The sequence below is a fragment of the Monopterus albus genome, unplaced genomic scaffold (genome assembly GCF_001952655.1).
Source record: "Monopterus albus unplaced genomic scaffold, M_albus_1.0 scaffold373.1, whole genome shotgun sequence".
NCBI lineage: Eukaryota > Metazoa > Chordata > Actinopteri > Synbranchiformes > Synbranchidae > Monopterus > Monopterus albus.
Window position 1 is genome coordinate 453911 of NW_018128253.1, and position 24993 is coordinate 478903.

General features: G+C 40.7%; 1 protein-coding gene across 2 annotated transcripts in view; it reads right to left on the reverse strand.

Moving 5' to 3' along the window:
• Positions 1-1101: 1101 nt before the first annotated feature.
• Positions 1102-24993, reverse strand: part of LOC109951268 (synaptic vesicle glycoprotein 2B-like) — a 48671-nt gene continuing 24779 nt past the window's right edge. For both annotated transcript variants that reach the window (XM_020585681.1, XM_020585680.1), the window contains exons 8-15: positions 23813-23926; positions 18459-18547; positions 17371-17446; positions 13253-13341; positions 11135-11268; positions 7204-7404; positions 5794-5953; positions 1102-5618 (exon numbers count right to left, since the gene is read on the reverse strand). In XM_020585681.1, the coding sequence (XP_020441337.1) occupies positions 5435-5618; positions 5794-5953; positions 7204-7404; positions 11135-11268; positions 13253-13341; positions 17371-17446; positions 18459-18547; positions 23813-23926 (1047 nt within the window). In that variant the 3' untranslated portion in view covers positions 1102-5434. The remainder of the gene's footprint in view (positions 5619-5793; positions 5954-7203; positions 7405-11134; positions 11269-13252; positions 13342-17370; positions 17447-18458; positions 18548-23812; positions 23927-24993) is intronic.

Sequence of the window (24993 nt, forward strand, 5' to 3'; positions counted from 1 at the left end):
CAGTTATATTTTCCGAACTGTTAAATGGGTCGAAACCTACCTCGTTCTGTAAACACAAGCTGTTCAGACACACATGCTCTCGTTAGTGCGCTGATGATCTCATTTTATTGGTCTCATTTGTCACAGCCTCACAAACATGGTAACAAACTGAATGAAGTCAATAAAACATTTTACACAGAGGAATTGTCCTTCACCAGGAAAAAAGTCTAAAAATGATTCAAACAAAGAACAAATGATGGCTTTTTAGTTCAGCTGTAATGTTACACACAGACAACGGGTCCAGGAATAGAAAGACATGCTGTATTTATTAGCCATTTCACTGCCATGGTGCTTTACATCACAAAACAAAACAAGACTTTTCATAGACGACTGAACACTAGCAGACATGGGCTACTGATGATCGGAGCGGGTGGTGTGTATGTGTAAATATGTGTTATGTATAAACAGGCTTGTACTTTGACAGTTTAGATCATTTTCAAATTAAGGTTATGTAAGAACGTATTGCAGCAAATTTTAATGTAAATGAATGGAAACCTACATTGTATGATCACTGACATTAACTTCTATTAAAGGGATTGTTGACAGTTTCAGTCTTTGTTTTCTTTCACATGATACTGTGGTTGTCCTGGGTAGACAGTATCACTGGTACCAAGAGTAGCAGCATCTTTACTTCTGAAGACAAATTGTCAGGTTCCATATGACTGAATCCTTTACTTTTCAATCTAGAATTAGTTTTGTACATGTATGTTTTCCTCCATGTCATGTGCAACAGCCCGCAATCGATTTCTCAAAACTGCAGGTGGCTTACATTTAAATTACAAAATATTAATTCAAAGATTGTCAAACAGCATCTAAATCTCCTTCCCCACAACATTGTGATGTCAGAATTTGGAGGGCTAGATCCAAACTCTACCTACTGTAAGTAACCCTAAGTAATCAATCTAGTCTCAGAGGGCAGGTTTACTTGTGGTTCCAGGTCCAAAAGATCTTGGTTCCTAGAGTCGCAAAAATCAACTATCAACACCATCCCCTCTCCTCTCCTCTGCTCCCCCCTCCCCTCTCCTCTCCTCTCTCTCTCCTCCCCCCCCTCCCCTCTCCTCTCTCCTCCTCTCCTCCTCTGATGAATGAAATGTCACAGAAACAACTATGAATAGTGCCAGACAAAGCTAAAGTCTATCAAGGACTTTCTCATCTAACAGTGAGACAGTAAACATTTCACAGCTGAAGTTTGATCAAAGAAAAGCAAACAGCAGCAGAGGGAGGAGGTTCGTAACAACACATCTTCAGTTCAAACAAACGGCAGTGAACATATCTGTAGCTCCTCACACAGAGTCAAGTCTAGTCCAATCCTGTCTATTGTTTTTGATGAAAACACAATCAAGACTCAGACTGCTTTAAACATACACATGATGTTAAATACACATTAAAACTTTGCTAAAAGAAAACATTAGACAAACATGCAGTCATTTAACAACCGGCGGCAGCACAAAATCCACTGCAAAAAAAATCCATATTCACCATCAAACTGTGCAAGAAAAATCAACAAACCCATCATCCATACACCGGTAATGTCCTGTAGCGGGTTAGAGCTTTGTTTATGAGAGTGCTGATAGGGAGAAATGGCAAAGTCTCTGTGGTGCAATAAAGAAAGAAAGGAAGACAAGTATGTCACACTGACAAAAGATGAACCCATGAAAATCAACGTGAATAGATAATGAAGCTATTTGAAATAGTTATTTGTGGAGTGACCTGGTTTCACAGCAGGGTCCTGCAAGCTGTCGGTAATCACTAGCGTTGAAATTGCCATTTATTATGTCGGGGCACCACACCCAATAATTGACTGAACTCTTCCAGATGTAGCTACAGAGACATTTCCTGCCAACAGTAGAAGCTAATATCTGCCGAGTTTTAGTATCTGACAACTGTCAGTGCAGACATACTATATCTGTAGCTTCCAACAAGTTCTCAAACCCAAACAACCCTTTAACTTTTACTCTCTGATATGGCAAATAGGAATGTTTCCTGATTTAACACTCCCATGGTGTCAGGACATCTGCCACAGACACATGGTTCAAACATAGTGCTGAAAATGAAATGACTAACCCTTTAATGATGTGACACTATTGGAGTAAAGGTTTGTTTAAGTTTAAGCACAGAAACCTTGATTAGTTTAAAAAAAAAAGATAATGGTTTGGGTTAAAATAGAGTACTTCGAGGGCTGGTAAGTGAGACTGAGTAAATTTTGCCTGATGTTGGATTGTTAATTTAAATTAAACACAGCCTGCAGGAGTAAAGTTTTACTTTAATACATGCCCTTTCTGACTTTATCACTTATCATCTGGCAATTTATTGTTCAGTCCACAAGTTTTTCATTATGGTTTTCCCCAATTTGCCTTCATTTAACTTGCTTTAGGTCATTTTGTGTGCGTCGCCTGCATGCTAAATGGCAGTTACACTTGCAGCAAGTAATGACTTTATTTATAGCATCAAATAAAAATTCACACTATTGTAATTTTAAATTCATGAACTTTTTCATAATCTTTTTAACATGGTGAAAGCAGTGTGTTGTCCCACTGCACTGTAAAGACCAAAGCAGCTGTGATTCACAGTTTTGTCCACAAGGTGGTGCAATTCTGTTAAGGCCCAGAACAAGCATGAGAGAAAAAGAGCAATAATAAGACGTCCAAGAGACCAAATGTTGTTCATCAGGGCCTTCTCTATGTGTTACTGTCAAAAAAAAAACATCCTACTCCAAAACTCCAGGTCAGAGATGGTAAGTACATCTACACATTTCACCTCGGATGGATTTTATCTGTGTAAGTCAAGTCCCTGTACAGGAAGAGGTGATGATGTTCATGCAAAACCAAAACATACAGCATGAGAGACACACCTCAAGACATGAGTAAGTAGCTTCACTTCTAACAACACCACTGCCTCTGAGTTACTGAACTGTCAGTGAATTCTATGGGTGCCAGTTGAGGGAGGCAAAGAACTTTTCTTTTCTTTTCAGGGGGTTAATTAGCTTATGGGACAAAGCTGCGTTTTGGCCATCCAGTCCTATGTCAACCACATCACAGCTAGGCCCACTAAAAAGAAACACTAACACTAGTTAAAGCCCCTCTTTTCTATAACGCATGAGAAACACAACACTGTGTCAGTGTTGTGCCAGACACAAAAGAAATGTGGCCGATATCTGACATCACTCCCCATCATGCAGAGAACTACTGGTGGAAAAACAAGCAGCAGAAGACAGATTGTGTGATTTAAGCATCAAGGAGGATTGACACACGCAGAAATCCTTAATCCTCAGTCACATCCTCATCACGTGGTCAGTGAATTCAGGGGGTCTTAATAGATTTATTGCCTTAGCAAAAAATCACATTTCTCGAGCAGAAATAAACTTGGTATCAGTCTCATTTTAGAACAGTGAAACCTGTGTACACCTAAAGCCAACTCCTCTTCCTGCCATTATTAAAGAGGTGGTATGATGGAAAACAAACAAAGAAATAAACCTTGAGATGGATCGGGGTGATGGTGGCGGTCTTATGTTGTTGTCAAATTATTATTGCACTCTTTTTAAGTTGTGAAAATTTTTAAATCTCCTGCCTCGAGAGTGAGCAGCATTCAAATGGCACCAGACAGTAATAAAGGTCAACGCCTGTCAATCTTAGGTGTGAACCAGATTGATTTATGGCTTTTGACCACACCCCCTTTGAACACCTAGCTTGACACAGCTGAGCCATCCACGTTGTTTTCCAGACAATATCATTAATATACAACCGCACACCTGCAAGTCATAAAATCACATCTGGCAACACTAAAACTGGTTTTTCATGGGATCAAGTTGGCCATCATGTTTTCATATCATCATCAAAGGATTATATTAGGCTCTTCACAGCAACAGGTCAGAGCCCCAGCACCCTCACAGACTAGACAAGGCACCTCAAAGGGGTTTTATGGGGACTGACCAGCAGGCCATAGACACTGGCTGACAGGTGTAAGGATTTTAATTCACAGGGATTTACTTTACCATCAATAGTTTAGTTAGATTTAAGGAATAATTCTTTTTAACCTGCCCCATCCCCTCCTTGTCTCCACAGTATGGTGACTTTAAGCACATATGTTTCAGTGGTCGCTGTGTGTGTGTGTGTGTGTGTGTGTGTGTGTGTGTGTAACAGAATTAATCCTCTTTTTTGTAATTAAATATTAGGCTGACACAATAAAAAAATATCTTATTTTGGGAACCGCAGCTGTTTCACACCAGCATAGTTTAATTTTTAGGAAGTTCAGCCTGATATTTTGGATGAATTCAGAATTATTTAGGGAACAAACACTAGTGTTTCTCATCCATAGATGGACTTCTCTCTCTCTCCACACAAACAACATTTAATCTAAACAGCTTCTTTGTTAGCAACCAAGGAGATTTTAACCAAACACTTGCTGCCACATCCTCCACAGCAGCTGGATTAAATTCATCAGTGTTCAGCAGCGTCTCCCTGGGTTTGATGTCTCAAAGGCAGCACAGGCTCTGACTCCTGACTGCTCCCCACGGCGCTGTGTACCAGCATCTCACTACACAGGCTCTTGTCGTTCAAGAGGAAGCCTGTCACATCAGGTGAATCATGTTCCACGAGTAGTAAAATAACAAATTATTTCCTTAGGTTAGTGAAGAACAAGTAAGATATTCCAAAAAAACCAACAAGTACTGCAGGCTCATGTTCCCAGGCTTCTGAGCGGTACGACTGGGGCTGGCCACAGTCATCCAGCGGGCATGCAGGTAGCTCTCCACCCTGTCCTGCACTCGGTGGTAGTCCTGAAGACCCCAGTAAGCTCTCCCTATAAGTTCTCCATACATCATGGGTGGCAAGGTCTCAGGCCCCTGGCTGCTGCTCAGTTGGGGGGTGTACCAGCAGCCAAACGGTCTTTTTCTCCCAAACGCAACACACGGCGTGCAACCACAAGCATTTCATAAGTAGTGAAATTAATTCCGCCAATACAGCAGCAATCACAACATCTTCCATCCAATTAATTCTGCAGTAGCAGGTCCCTCTCCTCCCCATTCAGGATCAGACTCTGGGTCACATACTGTATCTCCATATAGTGTCTATGGTTTCAGCTGTAGCCATTATTCTAGGTAAAGGATGACAGCAACTGAAGGAGGTCTAGCATTAGTCTATTCTGATTCGGGGGATGGGGATGATGAATCATCACCTCTAGCCAATCATAGTAGGTGCTTATGAATAATGTGCATTTTATGCTAATGACTTCTGAAACAGCCAGCTAGGGGCCAGATGGGAATCTGGGCTGTTTCTAAAGATGGATTTAGAGAAAGCTAATCAACTTTGGGTGAATAAAATGTCACATATAAATGGGTCAAAAAGGGCCATAATACCACCTCTTTAATGGAACAACCACACCTGGATCTCACATAACCTCACAGGAGGATTTTCTCTCGTGTGTCAGGCAATCTGAGGGCCACCAGGCCGCCACACACCAGTGCAGTGAAGGACAGCAGGATGGGGATGACTTCTGTGATGCCCACAAAGCTGGCAAAGATAGAGCTGCCGAGGACTGCTGCCAGCTTACACAAAGCATTCAACACACCAAACGCTGTGGCCCTGACAGACAGAGACAGAGAAATGACAAAAGAGTCACTGGCAAGAACGCTTATTTGAACGCTTAATTGAAATTGAACTGTCAGGGTCACCAGTGTTTTGACAGTGAACTTGAGCTTCATCTTTGTTAGTGTAAAGTAAGGAATATCAACATGGCTGTAACAATAAATGTAGATACCTTTTTGAAGCAGGGTACAGCTCCACGGTCACCACCTCAATGCCATTCCATGCAGCTACACTGACACCACAGAACAGACACTGTAGGGCAATGATCGCCGATTGGCTGAAACCCAGAAACAGGAAGAAGCTGCAGCCTGCTGAAATGAGCATGGAGCCACCTGCAGAATCACAGAATCCTGATTATGAGTCCTTTAATATGTCATAAAAAAACATAGAAAGAACACAAGGAGCAACACCCACAACTTTGACAAAGAAAATGAATTAAAAGAACCACCTCTATCAAAAAGCCAAGCTAAAAAACTGTCACACTCCATCTCATATGTCTGACTGTCAGCTGGACAGGACATGCAATATAGTGGCAAACCAAAACAAGGATACTGGATGACAACTTAATAGTAGTAAAGACTCTCAGTTTGAAAAATAAGATAGTATTTTTATCTAGTACATTTCATAATTACAACAAAGTAATTCAAATTTGTCATAGTTTTGAATTACTGCCTCCTAATTTTGGTGTAAAATATTGCACTTTTGATATAGTAATTGGTGATTATTGATATATGCTCATTAAAACAAAATGCATTCATCCTGGCATATGCCTTATTGCATAACCCGTTTGTAACAATGTTTGTTGCCATTTCAAATAACATAATCTTGTCCATGAAAAGTATTACCTCCACCAAGGTCGGGGGATAATATTTTGGCCAGTGTTTGTTGGTTTGTTAGTTCACAGCATAACTCAAAATGTAATTCATGGATTTGGAAACAATTTTTGGGAGAGGTAGGGATTGATTTGATTCAGGATCATCTGGATCCAGGAATCATTTCAAGGATTATCCACCACTGTGAGTGTTGGAAAGGCTGTTGGCTGTATGTGAGCCCCCTTGTGGCAAAGTTGCACAGCTGTGCTGCTGAGTGAAGACGAATGGAGCTAACAGGCTAAGTGGAGCATGAGGCATATTGGAAATCAAACTCAAAATTGGACTGAGATGTAGACAAATGTGACTTCTATGTGTCTTTGAGGGACTGTAAGTGGACATTGTTATTTTAGTCTGCATGGGACATTTATATAGCTATTCACAGCATTAGTACTCACTCATGTCTATCACTTTTCTTGAATAAATTTAATATAATTGTGATTCCAAATGCTAGAAGTAGATTTTCACGGTCAAGGAGTCACGTGAGGGTTGAACTCTCGTAGAAATGTTGCTTTTAGATGGAACAGAATTATGGGGAATCTGAGCTGTCCTGGTGGAGGTTTGCACCTAGGTGCTGCCTAGTTTCATATGTGCACCTATTGCACATAAAAGGTGGTGTAATTACTAGTTGTAAATTGGTAATTTTTTAAAATATATCTCATTTAGGAATACAAAATCTAAAAAATCGGGGCAATAAACCTCAGAAAAATCACCTATGATCTTCATCCTGCCAATTTTGTCCATGAACAGGGCTGAGATGATGTTGCCTGGCAACACTGCCAGACTGCCCAGGAAGCTAACCAGGTAAATGAGAACATCATTCTCCTCCTCAGTGTCCAGGTGGCAGCCATGTTTGTTGTGCACAAAGGTGGTGTTCTCCATCCAACAGTTGATGAACCTCTCCTCCCACAGGTCTATAGAGAACAGGAAGACCAAAAAAATACAAGATGGAACTTAATGAATAGGGTCAATTGCAGCCTTGGAAGCTTTTGACAAAAAAACTGAAAGTCTTCTTTGGTCATGTCATTAGAGAGAGGCCATAAATTAAGGTCCCCAGTTTCTTTTGTTCTGTTAAGTCATGACCAGTGCTAATATCAAATGATGAGGTAAGAATAACATCGGTCAACATCAGTCGTTAGTATCTACAACCTTAGATTCCTGTCATATCCATCTCTCTGCCCTTGTTTCCTGTTTCTCAGTATATTATAATCTGTGCAATAAAGGAAAAGATGCTAAAAAAAAGATGGTGAGGATGACCCCTGCTCTGTGAGCACTGAACATTTACGAGAAGTGGGGTATACCCTCAGTTCATCTGTTTGTCATTGTCATCTGTTTCATGACAAGTCCTGCTTTTTGGTGACAACCATGTAGCTGACATGAATGACTTTACACAGAAGAAAATGTCTGAATCTGACTAATGTGAGTTATTAAGTTACTGCTAACAGTTCTGTGTTATGCTTTGTCCATGATGGACATAAAACTCCACATCCTAGTGTAAAGAGCAAATTCCACTGACTGTGGCAAGATGAAGCCTGTGTTTACATTTGACTAGGCACGACTGATAAGAAGCAGTGTTATGCTTGTGGTAAACTGTATCAACCAGAAAACAGGCTGGGGGGGGCACAGCAGGGGGTCATGGTGAAAAAAAAATATTGTTGCAAAAATGTGGATGTTTTTACAGCACATTGTCTGTGCATATCTAAATAATGTGTTTGTATTCTGTTAATCACCTGCTATAAGTGCTGTGGCATGAGGTAGCTGGGACTGACCTGTCTTTCTCTACCTAGTGACCCACATGGCAGTATATTTCAGAAATAAGCACATACTCTCAGACAATTCTGTCTGCAGTAACTGGGATTTGGAAGCTCAAAAATCTGACAGTGTTGGGCACAATGCTAAATCTGACAGAAGTTCCCATCTATCCTGTATCCTTCTCCAGTAGGACAATTGCTATTTAAGCTAGCTTTATGTTATATTAGTTAGTAAGGTAGTTAATTTTTTTCCTCCTTGAAATACAGAATATACTTACAGTTCTCAGATCTATCATAAAACATTAGATTCCCAAATGAATGAAACAGTTCATATATTAGTCTAGGGATCCCTTCCTGCTTCCAGTGTAAGTGATGGGAGACACAATTTGCAGGCCTCCTATGCAAAAAGGTATTCAAACATTTATCTAAAAGTTATATGAGGTTTCAGTAGTTTGACAAATCACCTACACTACAGATGTCTTCCAGAGTTTGTGCTTTTATTGTGATACTTGCTATTTAACAGGCAGGAGCGAACTGACAACAAAAAGCATCAGAAGAATTTTCTGTCAAATGACTCAGATATGACAAGTCAAACTGAAAATGGAATGACAAGGTTGTCGATCAACAAATCATTAATCAAAACACAATCTGCTGCTTAGTGTACAATTTGTAATGATGCCCTGATTTAACTTAAGTCTGCTTTTTTAAACAGAAATATTTAAAATACTGTATATTAACTTTGACGTTTTCCAACGCAACTGCTGTATGTAAAGTAAAACCAGTAGACTGCAGCATATTCACACACAGATGCTCTTGCTCTTCCCATCTCTCATCGTCACAAGCAACAGACCGCTTTAATGAGTCAGTTATTTCTGCACACTTTGCACCATCAGCCAAAAAAGCCTTTTTCTTTCTCTGCTGCATCTTTTCTGCTCTGCCAGCTGTGGGTTTTCGCTTTCTCTCCATGTTTTGTTTGATAGTACATGGACCTGGCTGAGTGCAGGATACTTTGCAGCTGTGATACCAACAGTCCTAACTGCTTGTACAGGTTCAACCAGCATTGTTGGTGCAGCTAAGCCTGCCTGTGTAGGTTATACAGGTGCTGGTCATATAATTAGAATATCATCAAAAAGTTGATTTATTTCATTAATTCCATTCAAAAAGTGAAACTTGTATATTATATCCATTCATTACACACAGACGGATATATTTCAAATGTTTATTTCTTTTAATTTTGATGATTATAACTGACAACCAATGAAAACCCCAAATTCGGTATCTCAGAAAATTTGAATATTGTGAAAAGGTTCAATATTGAAGACACCTGGTGCCACACTCTAATCAGCTATTTGACTCAAAACACCTGCAAAGGCCTTTAAATGGTGTCTCAGTCTAGTTCTGTAGGCTACACAATCATGGGGAAGACTGCTGACCTGACAGTTGTCCAAAAGACCACCATTGACACCTTGCACAAGGAGGGCAAGACACAAAAGGTCATTGCAGAAGAGGCTGGCTGTTCACAGAGCTCTGTGTCCAAGCACATTAATAGAGAGGCGAAGGGAAGGAAAAGATGTGGTAGAAAAAAGTGTACAAGCAAAAGGGATAACCGCACCCTGGAGAGGATTGTGAAACAAAACCGATTCAAAAATGTGGGGGAGATTCACAAAGAGTGGACTGCAGCTGGAGTCAGTGCTTCCAGAACCACTACGCACAGACGTATGAAAGACATGGGTTTCAGCTGTCGCATTCCTTGTGTCAAGCCACTCTTGAACAACAGACAGCGTCAGAAGCGTCTCACCTGGGCTAAAGACAAAAAGGACTGGACTGCTGCTGAGTGGTCCAAAGTCATGTTCTCTGATGAAAGTAAATTTTGCATTTCCTTTGGAAATCAGGGTCCCAGAGTCTGGAGGAAGAGAGGAGAGGCACAGAATCCACGTTGCTTGAGGTCCAGTGTAAAGTTTCCACAGTCAGTGATGGTTTGGGGTGCCATGTCATCTGCTGGTGTTGGTCCACTGTGTTTTCTGAGGTCCAAGGTCAATGCAGCTGTATACCAGGAAGTTTTAGAGCACTTCATGCTTCCTGCTGCTGACCTACTTTATGGAGATGCAGATTTCATTTTCCAACAGGACTTGGCACCTGCACACAGTGCCAAAGCTACCAGTACCTGGTTTAAGGACCATGGTATCCCTGTTCTTAATTGGCCAGCAAACTCGCCTGACCTTAACCCCATAGATTTTCTATGTGGTATTGTGAAGAGGAAGATGTGATATGCTAGACCCAACAATGCAGAAGAGCTGAAGGCCACTATCAGAGCAACCTGGGCTCTCGTAACACCTGAGCAGTGCCACAGACTGATCGACTCCATGCCACGCCGCATTGCTGCAGTAATTCAGGCAAAAGGGGCCCCAACTAAGTATTGAGTGCTGTACATGCTCATACTTTTCATGTTCATACTTTTCAGTTGGCCAAGATTTCTAAAAATCCTTTCTTTGTATTGGTATTCAGTAATATTCTAATTTTCTGAGATACCGAATTTGGGGTTTTCATTGGTTGTCAGTTATAATCATCACAATTAAAAGAAATAAACATTTGAAATATATCAGTCTGTGTGTAATGAATGAATATGATATACAAGTTTCACTTTTTGAATGGAATTAGTGAAATAAATCAACTTTTTGATGATATTCTAATTATATGACCAGCACCTGTATAGTGTCTGAAGGGTTTGGGGTAAAAACAACAAACCAGCCCACCTAGACAACTCCTGGATTCCCTGACATCCAGTGTGCCTGGCCTGACATTTGTTCCCATGAAAGTAAAGGTAGTCTGCAGTCAATCTTAGTTTCTGTACTGGAGCTGCTATTCTTCTACAGCGCTGTTCCTGTGCACCTACCTGTGTTATAGAAGACTGTGGAGTGGATGGTGCAGTTCTCAAACACTGTGTCTGTGGACTTGATATCCTCAAAGCGACAGTCTTCAAACAGTGAGTCCTCAAACTTGACTGACTTCATCTCTATACTGATGAACCTATGGGAATGGCATGGGACAAGCAACGAACCGACAGACAAACAAACATGGCCTCCCACTTCTATTGCTGTGGTAATGCAGAATCAGAATGGACAGAAAGCTTTCTGCTGTGGTAAATCCAAGATGGCCACCACTGATATAACTGCCATGGAAAAAAAACAGCTTCATATGTGGACCATGTGTTGGAGTCGAAATGGTGGAATGATCATCTCCATGGCAGTATTATATACTGGATGACAACCCTGTTAACTATGCTGTTCAAGTTGAAAGCCAAAGCCCATCCCATCTATTTCCATTCTCCAAAAAGCATAGAAGTTAAACAATATACAGTAATACGTATAAGATACTGTATATCTGCACTAAACACATTCACTTATAGAAGTGAACTGTCCTTGAAAATACACTCCCTCATTTTGTTACAGAACCAACCCCAAGTTCCAAAGTTCCTCCTAGCTCTTGAGAGTCAGCTGGGCACAAACATGCACGCAAATGTAGAGGTGGTGCAAAATGAATGCAAAAGCTGCACTGTAGAGACACATAGAGGTCCAAATGTATGCATATCAACTGCAAAACCAACAGAAATGATTATGTGCCATGCACTAAGAAAAAGACACATCCACTTGAGTTGACAATATTTCACCTGGAGGAAAAGCTTTGTGGTTTTCCAGAGATTCATCATTATAAATAGGCACCAGTAAAAACTGAGCGTGCCTGGTATATCTACACAGACAGACTTGCAAAATGTCTGTACTGTCAGTAGAGGAACTGTCTGATGAGCAAATGAAATACAGTATACTACAAACAAACAATCAAACAGCAGTAGAAACAGCAGCAAATGTGTAAGAATGAATGTTCACTTCACATTCCGTCTGAATGTATCTTTAGGTCATCCACACACAATGACTGTAAGCGCTGTGCTTATCACAAACTGAGGCATAGATTAAAGTGCAGAGGCAGCATTCTGCAGGTTTGCACCTTCCACCGAGGTTCAAAGAGGCAGAATCTCACCTTAACACAACGAAAGGCACTGGCAGTGGAAAAAGAAACCAGTAAACAAGAAGGGTTTGTGTGCATGATACCTTTTTGTCCATTATGAACCATTTTCAGGTCATGTCACAGACAGATGCTGTGTCATTGGCTTCTCATCACAGTAAAAAAAGTCAAAACAGAAGCTTCCTGAACTGTGAACACAGCAATGAGTTGTAGAACACAACATTTTATCGTGTTCTGTCTGCACTGCCTCATGAAGAACATGCAATATGTGTCTGCTGCCGGCCATGTGTAGAGGGCGCTGAGGCTCTGGTCCTCCCACTGCTGCTTGCACTTAAATGCACAGCTGAGTTTTAACATATTGAGCTAAGAGGAGCTTCAGGAATTTGGAGATGCTGTAACAAAATCAGGAGGTGTAACTTTACTAACTTCACTCACACAGATAGTCATCCATTTATATGTATCCAAAATAAAAGCATACTGTTTAAAACATCCAAAGAGTGTGATAAGGGTGTGAAGCCTTCATAAACCTTTGACGGTTTAATTCACATTGCAATTCAATGTTTTTCTTCTGACCATTACAATATGCAGTAAAGTGATTACCTGTAGACATATAGATAATGTTTTATGAGTCCCAGAGCACACCACACACACAAAATACCACACCGCATGCTAGCTAGTTTCTGGTAACAACATAATGGAGAATGAAATGACTGATGGTCCTATGATTACACTTTTGTTCACTGGAGTGAGGTGGTATTGATCCTTTTCTAAGAGCAAATAGAAAATTGTGCTGTGTTAAAACATCTTCACACTGCTGACTGCTTCCAAAAAGCGAACTGTTGACAGCTGAGCATGTTATAGCACACAGCGGGTACAGACATCTCAACTCAACTCATTTTCAACTAAAACTTAAGCGAAGTTTAAGTAAATATACCTCAGACCAATGTACAAGCAGTAAATGTGCTTTGTGCGCAGAGACAGTGAGACTTACTTGTCATGGATGTATTCCCCTTCTTTATGGATTTGGTTCTCCAAAGAAAAGTTAAAATGGAAGTTCTCCACTCGTTCTTTATGGAACACCTAAAAGGGGGCAAAATATTTCTTGCACAGGTCTGGAAGTGCAACTGAAATTAATGTGCTAATTTACCTGTCTGACCCGCAAACTGACCTCAGCAGATTACCTTTCCTCTGTGACTGCTCGGTTGCTTGTATGAACAGCTAAGGATCTTGTGTTATGTGTCTGGCTTCACTGTGACTCTGCCTCTGATGGAACTCTGATAGTCCTTGAAGGTTTCATTGGCTGTATTGAAACAAGTCTTCCACCTACATATACATATGCCTACCAATGTTCCATCAAATGAGTGCAAATTTATGAAACCAAACATATAAAATGTGGTTTCTCATTTTCCCTCAGAACACAGGGCATGATATACAGAGCAGCACTGCAAAAAAATGCAATTTAAACACCGGCTCTTCAGCACCACTAACAGCACACGGTCTGCCTATGACATGTAGCTACAGTGCAGGCTTCTTTCTTTTGTCACTCATTCCCTATGTTTTAAGACAGGTCTTGTGTCAAAGTCGGTTTCCCTTCTCTTTCCTACTACCCCCTCTAAGGCCAGTGTCAGCGCTTAGATTAGGTTATGATTTGGCCTAGCAGAAATAGCTGGTTGATGGTAGGTTTGGTTTAGGATTGGGTTAAGGTCACGGAAACACATATCGACTGGGAAACAGACTTTGACACAACACAGCAGCTTGCTGACACTCCTCCAGTCAGCCGAGATGAAAAGGAACATATCTGATCTCTCCCCAAAAACCTTCTTTCTTTCTTTTAAAGACAAACAGAAACTACTTACAAAGCCTTTACAAACATGCCAAGATTAGTTTTTACTACTAAAAGAGATGAGTTAAGTTGCACTTTCAGTTAGATTGAACCAAACTGTTGAATGATGAAACCACCCTGCTCCATCACGATCACTTCACAAGCTGGACACTGTTTGTCACAATGTATTAAGATTCCTTACCAAATTAAACCCACTAACACCTCATTGTGATCTGTTTTCCACAGCTAGCTGGCTCTCTGTTCAGTGACTGACTCACTGGTACATTTGGATTTACTAAGCTATTTTGGGTCAACTCTCCTCATACCTCTGTAAACTGATTACAAGACTCGGTTTTGTATATTACAATCTAAAATCACAGGTCATGCACCTGCTATTGGACCCTGGTGTGCAGACTGAGAAGGCCAAGAAAGTGTCAATTTCCTCCAAATACGTGGAATATTTAAGAAAAAGGAAATCAAATTAAGAGTCTTGGGCTCATTGGCTAAATTTAAAGGGACTGTAAACGCTCTGCTGTTTCATACCTTTTCTTCATGTTCCTGTTTTAGCTAATATTCTATCTTGATTAATACATCATTGTTATAGTTTTCTTTCTTGTTTTATTGTTGTCTAATTTGGTGAGCTGTGGTAATAGCAGGGTCCGAAATGAACTTTTTGACTCGCACGCCAGGGAGACTGGTAGATTAAAAAAAATCCACGTTAAACATATTTTTACCAGCCAAAAAACTGATTTGCCTTTTTGTGCCATATACACATTTGTTTCATTTCACTGAGATAATAAGGCATTGCTGTATGCTGAATACAGACATTTATACATTTGTTAAATTAAGTTTTAAATTTAAATTTAAAAGCCACAGTACAGCAGAAGAAGTCTTGACTGCAAAGTTCTACTTAACACTTTGTATGTGCTATTAACTGTACGTCAAGAACAAGTGGACTGGGAGTTCTGTAACCACCACGTATGTGAACCACCTTAAAGCTCCTCCTGAGGCACTCTAACCACAATCACCCCCTTCTCTGCATGATGCATGAAGTCTGGTGTCCTGTCTATGTCAGAGTGTTCACATGTTTATTGGTATTTTAATATTGTAGTTGTCACGTTTTTAGATGTTTTGAATTGTATCTTATGTTAAGCACTTTGTTGGCCTCGGCTGTGTTCAAGTGCTTTATACAGTGCCTTGCGAAAGTATTCGGCCCCCTTGAACTTTGCGACCTTTTGCCACATTTCAGGCTTCAAACATAAAGATATAAAACTGTAATTTTTTGTGAAGAATCAACAACAAGTGGGACACAATCATGAAGTGGAATGAAATTTATTGGATATTTCAAACTTTTTTAACAAATAAAAAACTGAATAATTGGGCGTGCAAAATTATTCAGCCCCTTTACTTTCAGTGCAGCAAACTCTCTCCAGAAGTTCAGTGAGGATCTCTGAATGATCCAATGTTGACCTAAATGACTAATGATGATAAATAGAATCCACCTGTGTGTAATCAAGTCTCCGTATAAATGCACCTGCACTGTGATAGTCTCAGAGGTCCGTTTAAAGCGCAGAGAGCATCATGAAGAACAAGGAACACACCAGGCAGGTCCGAGATACTGTTGTGGAGAAGTTTAAAGCCGGATTTGGATACAAAAAGATTTCCCAAGCTTTAAACATCCCAAGGAGCACTGTGCAAGCGATAATATTGAAATGGAAGGAGTATCAGACCACTGCAAATCTACCAAGACCTGGCCGTCCCTCTAAACTTTCAGCTCATACAAGGAGAAGACTGATCAGAGATGCAGCCAAGAGGCCCATGATCACTCTGGATGAACTGCAGAGATCTACAGCTGAGGTGGGAGACTCTGTCCATAGGACAACAATCAGTCGTATACTGCACAAATCTGGCCTTTATGGAAGAGTGGCAAGAAGAAAGCCATTTCTTAAAGATATCCATAAAAAGTGTCGTTTAAAGTTTGCCACAAGCCACCTGGGAGACACACCAAACATGTGGAAGAAGGTGCTCTGGTCAGATGAAACCAAAATCGAACTTTTTGGCAACAATGCAAAACGTTATGTTTGGCGTAAAAGCAACACAGCTCATCACCCTGAACACACCATCCCCACTGTCAAACATGGTGGTGGCATCATCATGGTTTGGGCCTGCTTTTCTTCAGCAGGGACAGGGAAGATGGTTAAAATTGATGGGAAGATGGATGGAGCCCAATACAGGACCATTCTGGAAGGAAACCTGATGGAGTCTGCAAACGACCTGAGACTGGGACGGAGATTTGTCTTCCAACAAGACACTGATCCAAAACATAAAGCAAAATCTACAATGGAATGGTTCCCAAATAAACATATCCAGGTGTTAGAATGGCCAAGTCAAAGTCCAGACCTGAATCCACTCGAGAATCTGTGGAAAGAACTGAAAACTGCTGTTCACAAATGCTCTCCATCCAACCTCACTGAGCTCGAGCTGTTTTGCAAGGAGGCATGGGCAAAAATTTCAGTCTCTCGATGTGCAAAACTGATAGAGACATACCCCAAGTGACTTACAGCTGTAATCGCAGCAAAAGGTGGCGCTACCAAGTATTAACTTAAGGGGGCTGAATAATTTTGCACGGCCAATTTTTCAGTTTTTTATTTGTTAAAAAAGTTTGAAATATCCAATAAATTTCGTTCCACTTCATGATTGTGTCCCACTTGTTGTTGATTCTTCACAAAAAATTACAGTTTTATATCTTTATGTTTGAAGCCTGAAATGTGACAAAAGGTCGCAAAGTTCAAGGGGGCCGAATACTTTCGCAAGGCACTGTACATGCCCGGTTTTTCTGTTCACGTATGACTCGCGCTTTGTGCATGTAAGTAACATATAGGGTTAGGGTTGGCTCAGAAGGCCAATCAGAGGCAGAGCAGGGGTGTGTGTCTCAAACTCTGACCCAGACAGAAACAGGGCGCCCACAGCAGAAACTCTCAGGATGCTGGTTTATTACATGACTTGTTTGCTACAAACATTTACCTGTCAGTGTGGTGAGTAGTCTTCTGAGATTTACTTGCCAAATAGAAAATCTACCCACATGTGTCGCCTGGTGGGTGTTAATTTCAGACACTGGGTTATCTGTGTTTGCTACTTCACCAGGGTTCCCCCGAGAAAGAGGTTTTAAATCTCAATGGGACTTGTTTAGAAAAACATACATTGTTTAGAAAAATCTCTTGCTGTCACTAAAACAGGACAAAACGATCTGTGTTGCTGTGAGTTGCATGAATTGTTGTTTGCCTTACCTTGACTTTGGATTCGTACTCCTCAAACTGAAAGTGTTTGATCATGTCAGGGAACCAAACAGACAGACCATAGTAGCTGTGACAAAATGGAAATCAAAGAGGAATGATTAATAAAAAGTGGCTAAAACAACAAGAATGTAGCTTCGATCCAAACAACCTCTTTATCACAGGGGTTAGACCTTTCTCTGCTTTACATGGTGTTGAGTTTCTATTTTTAAACAGGCCTGGCTCGTTGGAGTGTTCCGCAGTAGCCAGAGGTGCAAAATGTGACATTTCAGAAAACAGGACAACATTTTCCAAAACAAAAGTGAAAACTCAGACATTTCCAACACTGCTTACTCATGAAGCCAAATTAATCAAGATCAGCACCACCCCCTGGATGTAAACCAGCAAAGTGCTGGCCACAGATGTTGATGCTGCTGGGGCGATTTTAAACTGTGTTTAAAAGGATGGAAGAAGATAATGTATCATGAGCAGCATTTCAGTGGAAGACACTAATAGGATCAAATGCTGACACCCTGACAACACACTTAAAAGAAGCAGGACTTATGAAAAGGAGCAGCTTATGTTCAACAAGCAGCAAAGTGCCACACTATCAGAGCTTCTCAGATCTGGTCAGCCGCTTGGATACAGACCTGCTCTATGTGGTAGATCAGAGTAAAATGATGGATAACTAATGCAGGAAAAATCCAACACATTCATTAGTCGCATCTACAGCGGTCTCTCATTTGACTCTGCCACTTTGCCCCAGAAACAGCAGCATCATTACTGCGGTACAACACTGACACCAGCTGGTGATTGATGCTCAGAACGATGGAGTAACCTGTGCAGTGGGAAACACAGGAACTGACTGGTAGACTAGCATTTTACAACAAAACAGCACTTTGAAAACATGTTGCTGTTTAACTTTATGAAACACACCTCAGAGCCAATGCAGTATCCTCATCTGAGATCCTATCGTGCTAATGCTACATGGCCATTTTAAATCTGGCAACACTGTAATGCCATTTCTTTGTCTGTCTCTCTGTGAGTTCTGGCACTCTGCTGTCTCTTAGCAATCTGATACTATAATGACATTGTGAACTAACCTGAAAGCCATGCAGAACCAGATGATGGCCATGAAAAGTGTGGCAAACCTCAGCTCTGCAGACAGAAGAGATGTCATGTTCCTCAACACCTGTGACAAACAAACATATAACAGTGAACCAATGGCCAAATCCCATTACACCTAGTAGCACTGATTATATGCTTCACAGTATAATTCTAACATAGATCTAAGATACGTAACACCCTCTGGCTCTAAACCATAGTGTAGTGTAGCATAGCATAGTGTAGCATAGTGTAGTGCACTGTAGCGTAGTGTAGCATGGTGTAGTGTAGTGTAGTGTAGTGTAGTGTAGCGTAGCATAGCGTAGTGTAGCATAGCGTAGTGTAGTGTAGCATAGCGTAGTGCAGTGTAGCATAGTGTAGTGAAGCGTAGCATAGCATTGTGTAGTGTAGCACAGCATAGTGTAGCATAGCGTAGTGTAGCATAGCATATCATAGTGTAGTGTAGTGTAATGTAGTGTAGTGTAGTGTAGTGTAGCAAAGCATAATGTATTATAGTGTAGCGTAGTGTAGCATAGCATAGTGTATTATAGTGTAGCATAGCATAGTGTAATATAGTGTAGTGTAGTGTAGCGTAGCATAGCATAGTGTATTATAGTGTAGCATAGCATAGTGTAATATAGTGTAGTGTAGTGTAGCGTAGCATAGCATAGTGTAACATAGCATAGTGTAGGGTAGCATAGTGTAGTGTACTGTAGTGTAGTGTAGTGTAGTGTAGCAAAGCATAGTGTATTATAGTGTAGCATAGCATAGCATAGTGTAACATAGCATAGTGTAGGGTAGCATAGTGTAGTGTACTGTAGTGTAGTGTAGCAAAGCATAGTGTATTATAGTGTAGCATAGTGTAGCATAGCATAGTGTATTATAGTGTAGCATAGCATAGTGTAATATAGTGTAGTGTAGTGTAGCGTAGCATAGCATAGTGTATTATAGTGTAGCATAGCATAGCGTAGTGTAGCATAGCATAGTGTATTATAGTGTAGCACAGCATAGTGTAATATAGTGTAGTGTAGTGTAGCGTAGCATAGCATAGTGTAACATAGCATAGTGTAGGGTAGCATAGTGTAGTGTACTGTAGCGTAGTGTAGTGTAGCATGGCATAGTGTAGTGTAGTCTAGTGTAGCATAGCATAGTGTATTATAGTGTAGCATAGCATAGTGTAGCATATGCAAACAAAAACAGAAATGATAAAGTCCAAAAACTAACCAAAGAGCCTCAGACTGCACCATTACCATATGCCTGTTTGAATAAATGTGTTTTGAGGAGGCCACTGTAATTTCAGGTGGTAGAGTTCCAGAGTCTGGGAGCTGCCACTACAAAAGCTCTATCAACCCAGTGCTTTAATCTTGGTCTAGGTACATGCAGAGGAAACTGACTGGATGACCTAAGTGATCTACCTGGGATGTAGATGTGCAGGAGCTCTGAAATATACAGCGATGCAAGGCTTTAAAAACAAATCTCAGTAATTTAAAAAAAGTCTTCTGCTGAACAGGAAACTTGAAAACAAGTTTTATACAGTATGTTCATGTTTATGAGCAGCAGCATTCTGTACTAACCGAAGCCTGCACAATAAAGCCTGGCAGCACTGCAAGTATCAATTCTTGAGCGGATGAAAGCATGAACAGCCTTTTCAAAGTCATTAAAAGAAAGAAAATGCTTCACCTTGGCTAGTAGTTTTAACTGGAAGAAACTTTTAACCACTGAATTTATCTGTTTATCCAGTCAAAAGACATCAAAAATAACTCCTAAGTTTTTTTATGTGGCACTTTAAATGTGGGGTCATTACATCAAGGTCGAGGGCATTAGTCTGTGCACGGCCTGAACCATGAAGTAGTATACAGTCTGTACTGCCTTCATTACTATGCAAGAAATTCTGTGACAGCCAGCTTTTAATATCAGTCAGGCAGGCAGAGAGGGACTGAACTGAATTTGTATTATTTCCATTCACAGTAGATAGATTTCAATGTCAGCTGCATAAAAGTGGAAAGAATATCCATGTTTCATAATAACTGACACCAAGGACAGAACCCTGAGGAACTCCACAAGTAAGATGGGCAAGTGAGGAGGTAAGGTCATCCATAAATACAGAACAGCCCCTGTTGGACAAGTAGGACTCAAACCATTGCAGGGAAGTACCTTGAATACCAACATAACACTCAAGATGAGGCAACAACATGTGATGGTATCAGAAGCTGCTGAGATATAAAAGGACTAAAACAGCAGCTTTCCCACCATCCACCCTTAACAGAAAGTCATTAGAGACTTTCAACAGTGTCGATTCTGTGCTGTGACAAGAATTCAAATAGGTTAGAAGTTTTTCAAAAATACAGTTCTTATCTAAGAAAGGTTGTAACTACATGAGGACAATGTTCTCGAGGACTTTTGTCATGAATGGCAGTTTTGAAATTGGCAGGACAAACAGGCAAGTGTAAGGATTTGAGCAATTTTGACCAAATTGTAATGGACTACTGGGTCAGAGTATCTCCCAAACAGCATGGGACTAATTTATAATCGATCATTTATATTAATCACATTTCCTTTTCCATCACCAGAGTGGCTGGAGTGTAATGGGAAATTTATATCAGGGCCCTTTTTAGTGTATTGGCTGTTGCTATGTAGTTACTCTATGCAGTTATTTGTGTGCTTGTGACACTAGACAGTTTACTGTGTCAGCATGTTTGTAGAGATAAATATGTCTTTGTGTGAATGCTGAACCAGATAACTTGAATCCTGTTTTGTATCTGTTTGAGCATCTGTTTCTTGCATTTGTATGTGCGTGTATAAGAAGAGATGTAGCCCTCCGTTCTGGAAGCCTCTCTCTTCAGACTGTTACTGTTAGCACTCTGTACGGAGACTGCTCCTTCCCTGCAGGGAATAAATGCGCAACAACTTTCAAAGCTGGTATGAAGATTTTATTCTCCACTCACTAAGCTTTAATAAGATAATTTTTGCCACAGCAGGGTACATATGTCTCAATTACCTGTAGGAAGTGAGAAAAGAAGACAAGCCAGCAGAGCAGTGTGATGCTCTAGGCCAGGGGTGTCAAACTCAAATACACAGTGGGCCAAAATTTAAAACTTCGACAAAGTCGCGGGCCAACATTGATATTTATTGAAAAAATCTTACTCCAGATATAACAATGAACCTTTTTATATGGACCCAAACAAGTTTTGCTTAAACATTGAATATGGAACAAACAAAGCTTAATACTACACAATATATAACTTAATATTGCACACATGCAAAATCGAATTTCAAATAAAAAAAACACAGCAATGGCATTCATTTCTTAAATAAAATAAAAATAAAAATTGTATGCCTCTTTTTTTTATTTGCAGTTTTTTGATTTAGATTTCAACAGTCGGCGATTTGCCGACTTTGATATTCAGAAATGTAGGTTTGAACTATTCAGTAATCCGTTTGCAGTTGTTGTGGAAAATATACCAACCAACCTCCTCCAGTGTAGTGACATGTTGAAGTCAAAGTATGATGCTGTGGGCGCTGCACAGTTTATACATTTCATCCCTGAAACAATGCCTCAGCTCCCACCCAAGCTGCTCAGCTGCTGTCCATGTTCGGAAGCACTTATCTATGTGAGCAACTCTTCTCCTCGATGAAGATGACCAAAACATCTCACAGGAGACGTCTGACTGATGAACACCTTCGCTTGATCCTGAGGATTTTCTCAGCTCAGAGTCTGAACCCAGACACTAATGAACTAGCATCCAAGAAGAGATGCCAGGTATCTGGCTTGGACATATCAGAGTAGTAGCAAAATAAGAATTAACATTTTCTTTATGCACTTTTTCTTGCTACTCCAAGGCATGAGCTTGAATGGTTGCAAGTTCATTTAAATATATTATTATTAGTTAATTGGTGTATTGATGTTATTTTATTTTCTAATTTATTATTAGCCTGTGGAAAAAGGTTACTGTTGAAATTTAAATCAGAAAACTGCAAATAAAAAAAGAGGCATGCAATTTTTATTTTAATTTTATTTAAGAAATGAATGCCATTGCTGTGTTTTTTTATTTGAAATTCGATTTTGCATGTGTGCAATATTAAGTTATATATTGTGTAGTATTAAGCATTGCTTGTTCCATATTCAGTGTTTAAGCAAAACTTGTTTGGGTCCATATAAAAAGGTTCATTGTTATATCTGGAGTAAGATTTTTTCAATAAATATCAATGTTGGCCCACGACTTTGTCGAAGTTTTAAATTTTGGCCCACTGTGTATTTGAGTTTGACACCCCTGCTCTAGGCAATGCTCGAGGAAACCTGGGGTTATTTGATATCATCTCACATGGAGCAGTTTAAACATTCACCTATTGGAATTTGACTATGATTAACATTTAAGGTAAAAAAAAGAGACAACATTCAAAAGATGAGTCATTTGGGGTGTTTTAGCCAAAGTCTACATCCAGAGCACAGGGAAAGGATTTGTGTAGTACACCAAAGTCAAAATCAACAAAAATATATATTTTATATTTTTCAAATGCACACACACACACACTGTGTGGACAAATGCACAAAGTAAAAGCCTGCCCTTTCTGTTATTTAAAATGGAAAATTCATTTCAATGAAATTATTGTATTTACTGGGACAAAGCAAACCCACACACTGTTTTTGCATTGAGCTCAACTTTGGCTTGGTAGCTGCCTTGGCAGTCTTGACTTTCCATGTTGCCAACTGTGCTTTTTCAAAAAAGCGACTAGAGACAATTCTAGCAACCTTTAGGACAGAGTACTTTCTCAGGAGGAGAGTCGTGAGGACAGCCTGAGGTTCTGCATCCTTGCTGGACAAAGGAATGCTCCTCTCACTTCCAGTGAGTATGAGAGAGGAGAGGACAACTGCACTGCCACAGGCAGAGACATACTGTGAATGAGCATGTGCATCCTGGTGTTTCTTTATTATTGATATTTCCCCACAGTGTGATATTTGATATTAATTGTCAAGGAATTGATATATGTAATAAGTTGTAGTCTCTATATAAGTGAATAAGGTGAATTGCTTGTATGTGTCTTATTCTTTAATACAAGTTACCCTTTCATATTGGCATATCGGATTATAAACTTAGATTGTTATTACATGTTTATATTACAGTTACTGTTACTTCTGTTAAGTTTGATTCTATTTCTCATGTGTATGTGATGTCATCTGGTGACATCCCGTTATATTTCTCATAGAATATGTCAAAAACAAAACCCTATGGGTAGCTGATTCCAGAGCTGCCTCACAGGGCAAACAGAGACTGTATTAGTCCTGTAGGTGTGATAGTGTTTGGGCCTTAGTGCCAATCTCTACCTGTGTTGGGTGTGTTGTTACTGTACATACCAGTTTACAGAGTGTTAATGAGCGTACAGCCCATCGTTGTACAGCTGTTCCTGTAGGGCTCTGAATCTCAATAAACTCATCCTCTGCTGTCTTAGGAGCCTTGATGTGAGTCACCTGATAATATAAAAGACAGAAAATGTAAAAGAGCATCTGATCTTTGTCTTAGTAGCTTTGCCTGAAACATAAGTTGAACTCTTGTAGCATCAGTATTAGCTTTGTTTTACATGCTCCAAATTCAGCCCCCGCACTCCTCTTTCTGTTTCACTGAGATCCCAGTGGAAGCTTGTAATTCTTCTCAAGCAAATAAAAAGATCATGTCAGATCCTGCCAGCTTATCAGATCACCTTGTCACTCCTTCACATGTCTAAAATTACAGTCAACTGACTTACAAATCCGCCCTGAGTACCTCAAGTCTCTGGATGTTGTTGGGCTGTCTTGGTTGACACGCCTCTGCAACGTCGCATGGCGGTCGGGGACAGTGCCTCTGGACTGGCAGACCGGGGTGGTGGTCCCTCTTTTTAAGAAGGGGGACCGGAGGGTGTGTTCCAACTATAGGGGGATCACACTCCTCAGCCTCCCCGGGAAAGTCTATGCCAGGGTACTGGAGAGGAGAATTCGACCGATAGTCGAACCTCGAATTCAGGAGGAACAATGCGGTTTTCGTCCTGGCCGTGGAACACTGGACCAGCTCTATACCCTCTTCAGAGTGGCAGAGGGTTCATGGGAGTTTGCCCAACCAGTCCACATGTGCTGCGTGGATCTGGAGAAGGCATTCGACCGTGTCCCTCGCAGCGCCCTGTGGGGGGTGCTCCGGGAGTACGGGGTCCGGGGCCCTTTGCTAAGGGCCACCCGGTCCCTGTACGATCGGAGCAGGAGCTTGGTTCGCATCGCCAGCAGTAAGTCAGACTTGTTTTCAGTGCGTGTTGGAATCCGGCAGGGCTGCCCTTTGTCACCGGTTCTGTTCATTATTTTTATGGACAGAATTTCTAGGCGCAGCCAGGGGCCGGAGGGAGTCCGGTTTGGGGACCACAGGATCTCGTCTCTGCTTTTTGCAGACGACGTTGTCCTGTTGGCCCCATCAAACCAGGACCTCCAGCATGCACTGGGGCGGTTTGCAGCCGAGTGTGAAGCTGCTGGGATGAGAATCAGCACCTCCAAATCCGAGGCCATGGTTCTCAGTC